Source organism: Saccostrea echinata, unplaced genomic scaffold, assembly GCF_033153115.1.
Source record: "Saccostrea echinata isolate AGI-Se365-2 ecotype Australia unplaced genomic scaffold, CSIRO_AGI_Sech_v1 ptg000014l, whole genome shotgun sequence".
Taxonomy (NCBI): Eukaryota; Metazoa; Mollusca; class Bivalvia; order Ostreida; family Ostreidae; genus Saccostrea; species Saccostrea echinata.
The window spans coordinates 14,301,865-14,318,950 of NW_026889763.1; the positions used below are offsets into that span (position 1 = coordinate 14,301,865).

Here is a 17,086-nt window from a genome sequence, read left to right on the forward strand (position 1 = left end):
TGCCCCTGTATTTGTAGTCGTAACACTTATATTCTACAAGCGATGGCGAAAACAATCTGGAGGTCATAAAATGGAATCTGGCGCTGAGGAAAGAGGAATTTTGCTTCAAGGTAAAGCATAGAATTAAAACCAATGACTTAAAAGCAGAATATATGTAGTCTTATAAAATGTTTAAATGATATCACATTTTTTAAAAAGAAATCATTTGAAGTACTTGAATTGTTGTACGCAACTTTAATGGTTTAGAAATTGTTTGTATGTATGTTTGTTTGTTTGTTTAACGTCCCTCTCGGGATTTTTTTTACTCATATATGGCGGCGCCGATGGAGGGCTACACATTTTGACCTATACTCGGCACTCAGGGCAATTGAGCAGTAAGGGATCTTTTTAGTGCAAGCACCAACTGCGACACGGGACCTCGGTTTATACTGTCTCATCTGAAAGACCGGTCTCCACGTCCCACAGTGGGATTCGAACCCGCGACGTAAGGATCAACTCCTTACTCCGCGATTCTAGAGCAGACGCTCTACCACTGCTCTTCGTAGGCGATAAATGGTTTTAAAATATTTGAAAATTTGTGGTGTTATTACATGTGAAGGGATGTGGATGTCCCCCGAAATACTAGTAGTGAATACGCTTTTGTGTTGATTAGATACTGAGAAATACTGCTAATGCTCAAGGACTCTAAACTTAATATTCTGTAAAAAAAAAAAAAAAAAAAAAAAAAAAAAATCACTGTAGAGTACTTCCTAGAGAACAATATTTAGTTTTAAAACAGTCTGAATTTTCTAGTAATACCTTTCATCCACAACTTTAAGAGTATTTCAATGTCTTTGATGTTTGTCAGGTTATTCTGTTTTAATGTTTCATATAACGCAAAACCAACTCACCAGTATTGTCAGTCCATGTTCAGTGATGTGTGCAGAGTTTAACAAATTGAACACACCTGGTGGAACGTTAACTTTTTTGTAAACAGGGCACACGCTCTGTTTACGTTTCACCGGGTGTGTTCAATTTGTTTAACTCTGCACGCATCACTGAGCACGGACTGACAAAACTAGCGAGTTGGTTTTTCTTTCTCACATTTCTACTCTAAATTTTCTGGATTATATCTTTAATTTTTTGGCATTAATACATAGCAAAATTTCTACTTTTTTAAGTATTAAGGATAAAGTTTACTTTGTGAAAGTGCAAGGATGTGTCAATCAAACGTGTCCCGAAATTCGTATTTTTAATAATTTCCAGATAAAATAATTTTTTTTTATATTTCCGTGTGAAATGATATAACAACATATAAGTCATGATATAATACAGAAAATTTGAGAAAATGTTAACTTCAAATCTGTGTCTATGCACCTTTAAATCATTTAATAAGATTATATTGTATTTCATTTCATATTTAGGTGGACTACAGGTTTACATTAATTTTGTTTGTATTTGCAAAGCTTACTTTTTTTCTTTGATGGACAATATAAGGGGAAAATAGATTGAATTGCAATATAACTAGGGCTCTTGTCGCTTTTTAAGAATAACCCAGCGACTTTGCAGAACAGTTTTAAATCTTAATTTTGTAATATTAATTTTGGAAAAGATGTTAATTTGTCATCGTATAATCGAAATTAAATCCTTTTTTTTTACTCCTTGGATATTTTTTTAAATGCCTTGATGCTAATTTCTAGTAAGCTACCAATATCATTATTCTTTAACATTCAGAGAGTGTAATAAGGCTCATTGAACTGTGGATTTTTTAAAACTTTTTAATTTATTCAGTATAAAGATTCGGTACAGAAGGGGCTTATATGTGTAAATTCACAAGCGTTTTCCTCCGACTAATCGCCATAAATGTTTATTTTAAGAATATTTAATATTAAATTTGAAATATATTTTAAATGTAAACAAGATAGAACTCTAGCAATTGTGATATGCTATTTTTAGAATGATCAATATACGTATTGTAGACTTTCACTTTCTGTTATGGGGAAATGATTCAATCAGCATTTCTGAATATGAAAGTTTATTTTTAAATGTGCAATATTTATAAAGAGATCTGGTCGTTTTTGAATATATATATTTAGATTCATTTGTATATACTACATCAAATCAATTTTCTACATGCAAAACCTTTGTAAGCTGATAATCATATTGACCTTTGGTTCCAGTGTAGTTTAATTTTTGAACATTATTTTGTGTAATTAATTGTTATAAAGGAGAGGACGTTCTAAGTTTTAAGAACTTGTGTCCGATCCTTTGTTGTAACATCTAACAATAAAATGTGTTCAAGTCAATTGTGACATGTTGATCATTTGATCGATTAATAAAATGGAGTATTTTTCACATTTAAATATTGATGTATTACAAATGTAATTTTGCTAAATATTTTAGATTCAATAAATATATTTATTTCATTTACAGATGCAGATGATACTAGACCAGTAACTCATTCTAGTGAGTAAAATTATCCATATTGCGCCAATGAGTTTTTAGACAATTATATAATTTTTAGATTTCTGTGTGTATTTATTAGGTTTTTTTTTTTTCTTTTGGTTTATCATAAAATCATTAATATAATATTCATCTTTTTTATCATCATTATCATAATGTTTTTTTTTTTTGTTTTTTGTTTTTTTTTTTTTGGTTTATTATAAAATCATTAATATAATATTCATCTTTTTTATCATCATTATCATAATAAATAATTATCTCCAGAGGTCATTTCCTTTATGCTTTTTTATTTCAAATCTATTTCATTTCAAAGCTTACTCTTCGGCAGAGGCACATTGGCCACATCACCAAATGCAGCTTGCCGATGTTGAAGGTACGAATGTTTAGCACAGGTAGTGCAAATTGCTTTGTGAATATTTGTACAAACTATATAACTTGTTTCATGATAATTGGAAGGGGATAGTGATCGTGGGCAAGCAGTTATACTTGTGCGTAGGGACTTCATTTCGAGGGTAATTTTTTTAAACGGTAGATTTAATGCATTGAAATGTTGACAGATTAATTGTTCGTGGGGGTGTAAATTCGTTTTAAGGGTAACTTAAGTAATCCACAGACATTGGTCTTCACTAAGTGATGATTCCAAGGTAAATAAATCTAATAAAAATTTCATCTGTTAACTTAAAAAAATTATCCTCAATGGTGTAGAAAAGGGTTTAAGGATGTGAAAACAACAGATGTCTCAATTTTAACTCTTTTTATAAAATGTGAAGCTCATGGTATTTCTTTTAAGACTTATTCAGATTTATTGTATACATGAAGAATAACTAAGTCTCTGATAGAATTAGAATATGGTGATTATTTTCCTTAGCAATTTTTCAACTCTTTAAGTCGTAAATGATTCAGATCGTCTCCACAATTTGTTATATGCAGTTTTACTGACGTGTTTTATTGTAAATAAAATGTTCATAGTTGTATTTATCTATTTTCATACATGTATGTCTGTAGAATTCTTTCAGTAATGTTCATATACTTGGACATTTTTCATTTTTCTGAAATTGAAAAACTTTTTGGAAAGGGCGAACTAACAGTGGAAAATCTCAAAAAAACCTTTTAATAAAACAAACGAGCAGACTTTTCTCCAAAAACTTCTACATGAGAAGAAGAAAGTTCTTTCAATTCGATATCAAGATATATCCAGGACTTTCTATCAATAACAATATTCAGTTCTATTCATATCTAGATTTGATATATTGCAGGGAATGCAAAATAAACGACACCATAAAATTTGCAACACCTGCTTTTTATTTGTATGTCTTACTGAATATAAACAATAACATAAAAGTAGATAATTCAGGCTGAAAATTATTGGCCAACAATATTTATGAAAAACATCAGACGAATAGGACCTAGTTCAATAAAGACAATGAAGGTCGATCTGCAGATACTTATGTTTGAACAACATAATGTACTAATTGGTATTTTATTTAATTTCAAACGGTTTTATTTATTCTTCACAGTAATTAAATGTTATATAGCTATTATTTTAGAAGAATGGATGAAATGATAATTTTTTTAAAAAAACTTTATTTTTACGATCCTTATTTAGTGCAAGAGGACGGCGATAATTTACATATTCGAATTGCCACACACCATCCTCCAGATGATAATAATGTTAAATGGCAAAAAGACGGGGAAGACATACATACTGACACTGAAAAATACTTTCCATTTTGTACCGGTGGACATATTATTCTTTATGTTTACAACACAACAAGAATGGATTCTGGGGTCTATACAGCTTTATGGAAAGAGAAAGATGTAGATCACAAAAAAGGTTAGTAAAAGTTAAAGGACTTAAATAGGTCATATGCATTTTAGTGTAATAAAAGTTCAATAATATTGTTTTGTTTTGGATTTTGGACAAAAGCTTTGTGTATTTTTATGTTTTCAGATGTACCTTGGCAAAAAGGTCAAAGGATTTTGTATCATAGAAAGCGAGGTAAATGAATAATCTTGCAGCATCCTTTTATTATTATTATTATTATTTTATATATATATATATATATATATATATATATATATATATATATATATATATATATATATATATATATATATATATCTACTGAATAGATTCAAGGTCACTTATGGAAATTATATTAACACTAAAAATGACCAATGGCACGAACAATAAAATTTGACAAATTTTCGGGACGACCTGTCACCTCCTCGGGACAAAAAAAATGGTTTAAAGAGTTATGAAAGAGCAAAAAAGGCAAAATAAATAAAAACAAAAACAACTAGCACTACATTTTTACCTAGCTCATGTTCACAAGAGTTAGGCCAAAATGTTCGGTAATGACAATCAAGACTATTTCGTCCTTTTCGTGGTATAAACAAACTCATGAATTCAAGTCCTCCACGAAAAGTTGAAATATTTCACGACAACATCATCATTGTCAACCAACCATGAAATCAGTCCCCACAAAGGTTTTATATCAAACAATACTTTCTTATGCAGAATATATTTTATTATCACTTTTTTGAAATATTTCTTTAAAATTGAAAAGTATATTGAAGCATTTTATCTTAATTAATGTTTAGTGTTCACAATTTGTAAAATATTTACCAAATATGCATTTAATTATATGTTCGATTAAAAAGATAAGAAAATATATACAAAAAGATTTAAATGCTATATTTCATCAACTCATATTTTTTCCTTGTTTTGTCAAGACACAGAAAGAAGAGAGGTAACGGAGGTGTTGTTGAGGCAGTATGGTAACGACATGCGAATACGTGTGACTACAAATCATCCACCGTCAGATGTCACATGGTTTAAAGACGGAAAGAAAATAGAATGTTCTGAGAATCTAAACAAATACTTCGCAGTTGTAGGAAAGGACGAGGATGATAAACATTTCTTTCTTTACATTTTCGAATCAGAACTGGATGATTCTGGTTCCTACAAAGCTTCATGGACAGAAGTTGAAAATGGTATTACGTTAAAATGTGAAAGCTCCGAGGCCAGAATTCGTAAGTAATCGATTTTAAATCAGAGCAAAATTCACACACTAAGCTTGAACACGGGCATACTCACTTTTTATTCATTTTTCTTTAACGTGTATTTTAATTTCACTTCAATTTGTTCTCTTTTTTTGGTTCAAATACTACTTTTTGTTAATATTTAAGGATTATAAAATCCTATAAATTTAAGGAAAATCAGTATATTTTGAACCTATATGAGGCAAGCTTTTGACAAATAAGTTGATGATACAAGGGTACAGTCCCGTTTAAGTTCAACATTTTGCAAATACTATTATCTTGTTAACAAATACAATCTAGCGTTAAGTCGATTGTTCACTGACAAACAATTTAAGATATTATTTTCACACTGAATAGTCTACAAACTTGTCCGATCATGACAAGGAGCACACTGTGAGTGTGACGGTCGACGGGGGATGATTATTCTTTCAAGGCACGGGACTCCACCTCTGATGTTCTTGGAGGTCCGTCTTTGCTGTGTTTCAAATTTGTATTGTTCCAGTGGACTTTCGAGCTAGATTACTGTTCATCATCTTATTATTATATACTATCAGTATCTTAGTGTCTAGATCAAGATAAAAAAAAATCTTATTTTTATATGAGCTGAAGGACAGATGATACAAACACATTTTTACCAAAAATCTTGAAAATAATATCTTAAGTCATGTTTGGATAGTTAAAATGAACAAGTATAAAGTTATACATTTTTATTTTTCATTCAAAGTTTTACAAAAATGGCTTGTATAGTGACAAGAAGTTGTAAGGATTGATAAGGATGGTTGCAGAAAAGTAGAATTGTGAACATCAAAGAAAGTTTACAATTTCTTAATATTTCAGAAATTTATTATTCGCATCTTTTACAATCAAAATAGGTTCAAAAATATATACCAATCGAGGCATCTATTTTTTAGCTCTACTGGTCAGAGACCAGAAGAGCTTATGCGATAGTAAGGTGTCCGTCGTCCGTCCGTCTGTCTGTCTGTCTGTCTGTCTGTCTGTAAACAATTTTTCAAAATGCTACTCCTCCTACAGTTTTGGTCTGATTTCAGTATAACTTGGCACACAAGTAGACTACACTAAGATACATAATTCTGTGTATCGGTTTTTGATTTCGATGAACGGTGTTGCCATTGTTACTAAAAATAGAAATTTCTGTGAAAAACATTCAAAATGCTACTCCTCCTACAGTTTTGATCTGATTTCAGTATAACTTGGCGCGCAAGTAGACTATACTAAGATACATAATTCTGTGTATCGGTTTTTGATTTCGATGAACGGTGTTGCCATGGTTACTAAAAATAGAAATTTCTGTGAAAAACATTCAAAATGCTACTCCTCCTACAGTTTTTATCTGATTTCAATATAACTTGGCACACAAGTAGACTATACTAAGATGCGTAATTCTGTGTATCGGTTTTTGATTTCGATGAACGATGTTGTCATGGTTACTAAAAATAGAAATTTCTGTGAAATACTTTCAAAATGCTACTCCTCCTACAGTTTTTATCTGATTTCAATATTACTTGGCACACAAGTAGACTATAATAAGATACATAATTCTGTGTATCGGTTTTTGATTTCAATGAACGGTGTTGCCATGGTTACTAAAAATAGAAATTTCTGTGAAATACTTTCAAAATGCTACTCCTCTTACAGTTTTGGTCTGATTTCAGTATAACTTGGCAAGCAAGTAGACTACACTAAGATACATAATTCTTTATATTGATTTTCTGATTTTGATGAACATTGTTGCCATGTTTACTAAAAATAGAAATTTCCTTGAAATAACTTCAAAATGCTACCCCTACAGTTTTGGTCTGATTTTAGTATTACTTAGCTCACAAGTAAACTACACTAAGATACATTATTCTCTGTACCAGTTTCGGATTTTGATGAACAGTGTTGCCATGGTTACTAAAAATAGAAATTTCCTTGAAATACCTTCAAAATGCTACTCCTCCTACAGTTTTGGTCTAATTTTAGTATAACTTAGCACACAATTAGACTACACTAAGATACATAATTCTCTGTACCAGTTTTGGATTTCAATGAACGGTGTTGCCATGGTTACTAAAAGTAGAAATTTCTTGAAATACTTTCAAAACGCTACTCCTCCTACATTTTTTGTCTGATTTCAGTATAATGTGGCATACAAGTAGACTACAGAGATACATAATTGGTGTTATTGTTTTTTGATTTTTGTTGAATGATGTTGCCATGGTTACTTAAATCAAAATTTCTGTAAAATTGTTTTAAAAGGCTACTCCTCCTACAGTTTTAGTCTGATATAATAATAAATCTTGCCACAAAAGAGACTAAACCAAAGATCATTATTCTGTTTATTGCAGTTGCAAAGTTTCAAGTCAAAGTGCTACTTTTATCTTCCTTTATAAATACAACCAGTAGAGCTACAGTCTCATCAGAGACTTCTGGTTTTTTTTATTTTGTATCATCTGTCCTTAAGGAAGAAATTTTACTCACAGAGTTCAATATACATGGCATTTGTAGATAAACCAAACCATTCTCATATCTAGAAATTCTGTTCTTAATACAGATACTTTATGTTGAGATGTGTAATATGAATTATTGGCCATTTTTCATTACTTTTCTATAGGCTTAGAGGAACTTACACTCACTGGACCAAACATCAAAGTTGAAAAAGACAAGACCATATCACAAAGAGTTGACAAAATGAAAAACATAATTTTCCCCATTTTCCCCAAAGACAGAACGTATCATCTTGTGATTACAAAGTGTAAAGCCTCCACAAAAAATTGTACACTCGGTAAGCTTTAAGAAAAATAATGATTCAGTTTTCGTGGAAAGTCGAAAGTACATAAAGAAGACCCAAAGATAAATCCTGACCTAGATATTGTGATCTTTAAAGAGACGAAATGAAATGTTAATTTGATATTTCTACATTGCTATTATCATTTGTGTATTCTAAAGTGGCACATGTCCTCAAAAATCTTTTATTTAAAAAATGAAGTCCCATTTTTTTCTATTTTAGACACATTCGGCAATTTGGAAGATGACGATATCCTACGTCTTTTGCTGTTTGGTGTTCTTTTAAGTGAAGGACAAAGGATAAAATGGAATAACGAAGCAAACATGAAATTATTGGATGACATAAGGAAACTGATGAAGCACAGGGAACGAATATCAATCACTGATTATAAGGCAGTCGCTAGTAAATTATCAGGCTCAAGTGTACAAGTTGATGATGAAGGAATATCTTTTATGAAGGAAGATATGGAAATGCAAACAATGTGGGCTCTTATGCAAAATCACAATACAAAAGGAACTATTACTTGGTTGTTTGAGCAACAGAAAAGAGACGTTGTTCTGAAATATTTAAGAACACCTGATTATGAAATGCTAAAAGATGAGACCTGCGTTGTCCTTCCCGACATGTTATGTGACGACTTCAGGGAATTTCTCATTCAGCAATACATACAAGAATATGGTGTAGGACAGATGTGTGAAGAGCACAGATTGGAGCTCCTGGAAATGAAAAAAGAAGGATGTGAGTTTCGTTGGTAGATTATTTTATATAGCAGGTAGCGCACTGTCACCAAAGAACAAATTACTTTATTTGGTATATCTTCTCAAAAATGTCATTTTTTAAATTCATAGTCTGCCATGTTTGCCCAGAAAAACTGACTAAATTTAACTATTTCATATCCAGTTGATATTTTGTTACATTATAGTTTATACAACTCTTTTCCCAAATCAGAATTACATAGTAATACGTTGAAATAGTACATTTTCTTGAGTTTGTTTTCAAATACACTTTTTTTATTTTCAGATGTATTCAGACAAAAACAAAGTACTCTTTCACAGTGCGTTGTTTATTACACGTTTTTTGCTGGAGACAAAGCGCCTGATTGTTTAAGGAAGTATTTCAGATCTTCTGGATATGAGTTTAAGGAAACTGAACTGTGTATTTGCCTCCCATTAGAGTATAATACAGATCTAATCAAAAGAATGGATATAGATATTCTAACTCATAAAACTATGAGTGATACAAGAATCCACGCAGATATTAGCAACATGTGTAAGTATTAATAAGTAGTTAATATCACCAAATTAGCTTGCATGAAACCTAAAATAATTAAATCAGGTTCTTTACATTATTTAATACCTTTTCCTATACTGATATGATATTTCCATAAGGGACATTGCATTTGACAATGTTATGAGATTTCAAATACCTTCCCATTAATAAAAATGATTATATGAAATTGTAATATTTTTTTCTATAATTCTTCTGTACATGTACCCATTTTACTATATGTAAAATTTATTTCATCGAACAATTAATTTGCAAGATCAGTTATTAGCAGGGTCTTTCCGGTCGTCATACATGTTTCTAGGTTGACTACTATTTCATATATTTTTTGTTCATATTTTGTGACCTGATGACATCAAATTTGGTAAAACAAATCCTGATAAAATTAATTTGAAATCAGATACAGTGTTTGAATAAGTATGTCCTAGCTGTTAAATTGATAATTGACAATTCGTTCATTGTTAGAGATGCAGACGGCATATTAATTATGATATTTTGGTGGGTTTTTTTTAACTTCTTAGTGCATATCCCGGAGGAAGTTATGTCATGGAACCTTGATCAAAGGCAAAGATTTGTTAAACATTTTAAAGATGGTAACATTGAAATGTACCGAGCTCGTGGAATGATAGTTGGGTGTGCGGGGGCAGGAAAGACAACTCTTCTCAGACGTTTACAACGCCGAGACAGGAACGACCTTCAGAAAGAGACGAAAACAACCATAGGTCTTGAAGTTCATGACAATATATTTCTGATTGACTCAGATACACTTGAAGGTAATCTAATCTTCCGTGAGGTGTTCAAGTCTTTCTTATAAAGGAGTTAATTAAGTAGTTTATCTGAGAAAAAACGTATCTTAAAAGAGTATATCAGGTTTTAATTATAATTTTAGATTACATTGCTGATGATGACCAGCATCAACACCACAAGGAAAACCCTCCCGTCAATTTGCACGTGGACAGGAAGCTATTAAGTATGACGGACTTTGCTGGACAAGTGGCCTACTATGCTTGTCATCAGATTTACCTTTCTAGGAGAGCCTTTTACATACTGGTCGTCGACATGTCCAAGGACTTAAAGGATGTTGCTTACCAAAAAGATCGCCATGACCCTATGGGATCTTTGTTTGAAAACTGGACATACGAAGGTGCGAGCCATTACTCGTATTAAAAGGAATGTTAACAAAATTGAATTTTGTTTCCAAATTTCTATCAACTATTAGTATATGGTACATTTACAGGCCAGAAAGAAATTTGGTTATATTCTAAGGAACAACCCTCATTTCACTGTTGAGGGCAAATTTAGATTCTTATTTCTGTTGAGATCGATACTCAAGACTAAAGACAGATAGGTCCGTCAATAGGGGATGCCTAAGTATCTCTTTACACCTAAGTAATTTTAAGGGGTTCGTGTTTTATACCCTTTTCACAGATTTGTATTGCTTGTGGATTTTTTAGATCGATCACTGTTCGTTATTTTCACTTGTTTTCATTATGTATGGATTACAGTTACTTTTCAGAGAAGGAATTTCAATTCGAAATTCTTTGACACGAATTAAACTTTTGATTTTGATTTTTTTTTTTATTTTATTTTTTTTTTGGGGGGGGGGGGGACTATACACATTATCTTTAAGGAACATTTATAACTTGGAAACATGCATATCTATTTAATTACATGTACAATTACACAATACATTTCCACAACGCATTTTGTCATGTTACGATCTTTACAAGCAGTGAACAATGGAGACAATATACATGCTATAGTGTAAAATTCTTAAATATAGCCCACTATCTCTCCCTCGGGGCCAAATCTCAAGGTCACTCTTCTTTCTAATTACATGTATTATGAATTTTAGCCCTATTTTTGATTTATATGATCGAATATTCTCATATATATGTGCTTATTCTTCACTTCAATTTCTATCTCTAAAACTAACGGTAAAAGAAAAGGAAAACTATCACGTATATATCTTCAAATAAAAATAACAAACCAGAATCACTTTCTGGACAATGACAAATAATGCTGTTTATTGTTAACTTTCCATACAACAGAAAATGTTTTCTCTTTTGACAGATTATTTTGTGTTTTGGCTTCGGTCAATTAAAACGTACTGTGACGACGAGAAGATGGAAGAGAAATACGGCGATAAGGCTGAACCCAATCCAGTCATCCTCATTGCGTCCCATCACGACCGTCTGAAGGTGAAACTAAATGTTTACAAACCTCAGTTTTGTAGTTAATTTCCTGAAAGCAGTATGGGCTATAACTGACGGTACCAAGGTATAATTGGCATGGCCGTAGGAACCGGGGGGGGGGGGGGGGCACGGGGGGCCGTGCCCCCCCCCCCAATAATTTTTCCGATGTATAAATTACTATAGAAAACATTGAGCTATGTGCTTGTGCCCCCTCAATAATAACGTCTGATGACCTTTTTTTTTTTTTTGCTTGTCAAGGAATTTTGGAAGTTGATAGTGCCCCCTCAACTAGAAAATGTATGGTTGTGCCCCCTCAAAGTGAATTTGCTTCCTACGGGCCTGATTGGAGGAAATACAAATGATATGCATTCGCTTTTTTTTTTCATTTATATAATATTTTAGGCTTGACAGTTTGCATCTAAAACTTTTAAATCAGTAATAAAAATGTACGAACTGAAATACTGCATGTTTGCCAGGCACTATCTCAATATTCAGTGGCAAAAGGGCTATTACTTCGGAAGCTTTAATTGCGCATTTAAAGATGTTATAAAAATTGATGTTAACAAGATATCAAAATGTATCAGTTGTTTATTGTTGGATTTATCTTTTAGATTTAGTATATAACATTGTTTTGAATTGATAGTAATTCATAAAATGTTTAAAAAAAAAAATCACAAAAACAGCTAAAGCAGCGGTGCTTACTTTTGATTGCATCTTCGTTGGACTTAAAAATATTAGCATCAGGCTTACAATCGGATATCTTCGTTTCTTGTTCCTAGAGATAATGAAGGCAATGGTCATTTTAAAAAAAGTTCACAGCAGGAATGCAATTTGACAGCTTACCAAAAATCTTCATCAGCTCAAATATTTTTTTGCCAAAGCACGATAATTCTTTGATAATGGACTTCAAATATGCAAAGATGAAATGTACTGCACCCATTTTCTTATCAATTTTAAATTTTAAAAAGTGTTCAGACCAAAGGAGAAACATTTGAGATTAATTTCTCAATCATAGAACAATGCGATTTAGGTTGGATTGTCCAGTACTAAAATTTTCTACTTGGGCTCATTTCAATATGAAAACAAGATGTGTTTGTGAAACACTGATGCCCCCGTATGGCAACTTATAGCAAAGGTTAAACTTTCTCAAATGCAAATGAAATATGTTGGTACCTAAAGTAAGGTCTTGTCTCAAAAAAATACCTGTAAAATATGAAAGCCCTCGCAGCAACCATTGAATAGATATGGAAAAGGTTAAAGCTTTTCAAAAGTAGGTCAAATTTCAAGGTCAAAGTTAATGGATTACAATTGTTGGTATCCAAAGGAAGGTTTTGTCACAAGAAGTAGACATGTTAAATATAAAAACCATAGCACCAACTGTTCAAAAGTTATGGCCAAGGTTAAAGTTTTCTCAAAAGTAGGTAAAACTCCTAGGCCAAGGTAAAAGAGTCAAAGCTGTTGGTATCCAAAGGAAGGTCTTGTCACAAGGATTACATATGTGAAGTATGAAAGCCCTAGCACCCATTCTTCAGAAGTTATGGCCAAGGTTAAGTTCAGTCAAACTTTGCAAAACTGGGTCAAACTCGAAGTTCAATGTTATAAGGTCAAATATAATGATACCCAAAGAAAGGTGTTCTCGCAAGAAATACACATATGAAATATGAAAGCCATAACATCAACCAATCAAAACTTATGGGCAATGTTAAAGTTTTTGCGAACAAAGAGACAGTTAGACAGGGCAAAAACTACATAACTCCGAATCTTCGATAAGGAAGCACAATAATCCAGAAGTTTACTTGAGAAATCTCTGTCATCGGGTTCAAACTTACAAAATCAATGAGACAAAGCGGGATACACTCCACCAAACGTCTGTTTTTCTTCTGAATTGTCTTTTTGATTGTGTAAAATTAGAAATAAAACAAACCTTCATATTTAAAAATGTGTAGGTGACGATATCGAACACTGATTAATCTCATAAATCTATTATTTTAAGCAGAGAGAGCAAAACACTTCTATTAATGGATCTCATAATTCTTTCTACGACAAACTTGAAAATTGTTTGCCAAAAGAGCAGACATTAAAAGACCACATATCCAATGAGCGTTACTACGAAATTGAGTGTCCAGAGGGGAGTCTGCATGAGGAGCAAGCAAAGGCTATAGAAGACGTTAGAAAATGCATTGTTCAAACTGCAAAGAGTCTACCACACTGGGGTGAAAAAATACCTGTTCAATGGTCAACATTTGAACATTATGCACGTGCAAATAAATGCAAGAAAATTTTGGCCATGGTTGAATTAAAAACTATGGAGGAATTTAAGTCAATGGGTGAAAACGACATGGATGATATGCTTAGATTTTACCAAGAGATTGGACAGATTTTATACTTCTCAGATGAAGGTCTTCGAGAAAGCATTATACTGGATGTTCAGTGGTTTGTAGATGCATTTAAAAATATCATTACAGACCCAACTCATGCTCGCCCATTCTGCAAAAAGGTTAAGGACTGGGAGATATTCATGAAAACTGGCAGAATTTCCGATTCAACGCTTCACAAAGTTTGGAAGAAAAACAACAGTGAATCCTACATTTTTCAAAGGGACAAAATTATGCCATACATGGAAAAACTTGGCATTCTTGCCAAAATTCGAACACAATTGGTTAGGAAAAAAGAACATGAGAAGGTTCCATCTGAACATCAGACAGAATCAGTTTATTATATTCCTAGTATAAACAAAACCGACATTACAGAAATGTGCAAAGAAGTCATCAGCAAAGGAAACAAGACTCCCATTTTAGTTTTTTCTTTCAAAACCTACCTCCCGCATTTCTTCTTCTACAGACTCGTTGTTACATGTTTTTCTATGTGGGAGTCTTTAAGTGATGACCTTTTTTGTAAAAATCTCGCCTTTTATAAAGAAAAGGGAGGGGATAGGAATATTGCTATTGGTGTTAACAAAACATCTATTCAACTTCAAGTATTTACACCGGGTGACAACATTGAGCTGACAGCAGACAAAACCAGGGAAATCAGAAAACACGTAGAAACCATGATTCAACAACTTGCCACGACTTTCCACCAGAAAGCTTTGTACGAAGTTGGATATGTGTGCAAGGATCTGGAGATAACGGAAGAGGACGAAGATTGTTTCCTCTCCGAGGAAGTCGTTAAAGAACTTGAAACCAATGAAAGATTATGTCCACGATATTATGAGATATATCACGGGGAACACAACATTGTGCGTGATAATCTATTACACTACTGGTATCAGGTATGAGTTATTGAATGGAAATTATCTTTTAATGTAAAGGAATATATGAACACATTGAATCACATTTCCATCGATGGAACCGTATTTTTAACTTTTATTTTTTCCATGCCAGTGAAAAGCAATTATATATATATATATATATATATATATATATATATATATATATATATATATATATATATATATATATATATATATATATATTAGGGATGGCAATCGAATACAGAATTGCTAATCGGTTAACCGCAAGACGTTCCGACCGATTAACCGGTTAATCGTATCAAAATACAAATTGTTTTAAAGTAGCTCCATGCGTATACTCAAAAAGACTAAAATAGACTATGGAAGTTAAAAGGCATTCCATTTGTCTAGATTCTTGATCATAAAACTACAGGTAAACATATATTTTTTTTTTCAATTTCAATAAACAAGAAAAATCAAGAAAACCATGAAACAAGTCTAAGAAATCATTGAAAATCATCCAGAGCACATGTCACACAAGTTCAGTCTGCATTGTCACCATAATCAAAACTATATCTGCATTTAACTGTAGCCCTTAATTTACAATGTTTGTTTCATAATTAAATTTAAAAAAAGATAATGAAACAACAAACATACAATTCACAGTGTTTAAAGTGATTCAATTATTATAAATACATCATTAAAGACTCACAGGACCGTCGAGGTAACGCCGTGGCGTGTACATAAACTGACCAATTACCCAAAAGTCTCAATCCGGAGAGTCATAATTACCTCCAAAACAGCTTAAATAGATTTGTTAAATGCTAGATTATCAACCTTTGTGAAGAGGTTTCTTTGTCGAAAATGAATTTTGAGAAAATCATGTTCAATTTTACAAACATTTTATTTTTTCCGACTAACCGATTGCATATTTTCTAACCGAATGCCATCGTTCCGACCGAGTAATCGGTTAACCGGTTTCAACTTGCCATCCTTTATATATATATATATATATATATATATATATATATATATATATATATATATATATATATATATATATATATATATATATATATATATATATATATATATTAAGCCCTCTTTCTTACAGGATAGTGATGACATCGATGAGTTACCTTAATGCAAATCATATAAACAGTACCTAATATTGGAAAAAGAAATTAATTTAAATTGTGTTCCATCTTCTTACATGTACTAAATGAAATGTAATTAGATGATAAATTAGTTTAAAAGGTGTTTGTGAGAAAGAAAACTTCAAGTTTTTTAAATAGGGTTTTTATTTGATTTCTTCTTTATAGGTATTACTCAGTATTATTTATGTTAAATTTTTCTTTTCTTAATCGTTATAATACAAATATTTACATTAATGAATCTCTTTATACGTATTCAAAATAATGTAAAAATATGTCCATCTAGTCGTATTAAGTCCGAGTAATTCTCTTTTTTAAATATCTAATTTTTTTTTTAAATTTCATTATCATGTAAACCAATTTGAATAAAGAAATAATTGGTGACTAGGAGAAAAAATATGAACCATTAGCATTATACACGTCCAGGGTATTGTTTTGTTGATAGGACATCATTTTTAAATCCGAATAGGCACATGTATTTATATGATTTATAATGGCACCACGTGATTATTTCCGACTTTGTTTGCATATTTATGAATGAAATCATTTTTCAAATAGCATGTACCTGTTGAAATACTTGTGAAAATGATAGATACCGGCTATGTGTAGTTACATTTTTAAGAAAAATTAAAAATACTCTTTGTCTGTATATGCATTACTCAACAAAATAGTCCAAGGTCTAGGTTTAATTCTGCTATTGATGACAGTTTTCAACACTATTTTTTATTGCTACATTGTGATCAGTGATGTTTGTGTAATAGATAAACAAGGACAAATAGTGAGTTATGTTATGATATTGAGTTTAGTTTTTAAACAAAATTATTTATTGCAGCACTTCCGGTGAGGTTTGTAAAGGATAAACAATGATCTCATTAAAAGACATAAATTTTGAATCTCAATGTAAGAAATGGCAGTCAGTGAGATTAATAAAAGTAAACTGTATAGT

General features: G+C 31.6%; 2 protein-coding genes across 2 annotated transcripts; both read left to right on the top strand.

The window, feature by feature from the left end:
• The first annotated feature begins 4,195 nt into the window (after window positions 1-4,195).
• LOC133186509 (uncharacterized) lies at window positions 4,196-11,799 on the top strand. Its single transcript, XM_061321743.1, has 9 exons — window positions 4,196-4,276; window positions 4,394-4,441; window positions 5,179-5,478; window positions 8,102-8,272; window positions 8,498-9,013; window positions 9,296-9,544; window positions 10,081-10,332; window positions 10,449-10,703; window positions 11,633-11,799. The coding sequence occupies exons 1-9, from the start codon at window positions 4,219-4,221 to the stop codon at window positions 11,797-11,799; spliced, it is 2,016 nt and encodes a 671-aa protein (XP_061177727.1). The 5' UTR covers window positions 4,196-4,218.
• Window positions 11,800-13,762: 1,963 nt separating this feature from the next.
• On the top strand, window positions 13,763-16,179 carry LOC133187256 (uncharacterized). Its single transcript, XM_061322612.1, has 2 exons — window positions 13,763-15,025; window positions 16,101-16,179. Exons 1-2 carry the CDS (start codon window positions 14,042-14,044, stop codon window positions 16,128-16,130), a joined length of 1,014 nt encoding a protein of 337 aa, XP_061178596.1. The 5' UTR covers window positions 13,763-14,041; the 3' UTR covers window positions 16,131-16,179.
• The last annotated feature ends 907 nt before the right edge of the window (window positions 16,180-17,086 follow it).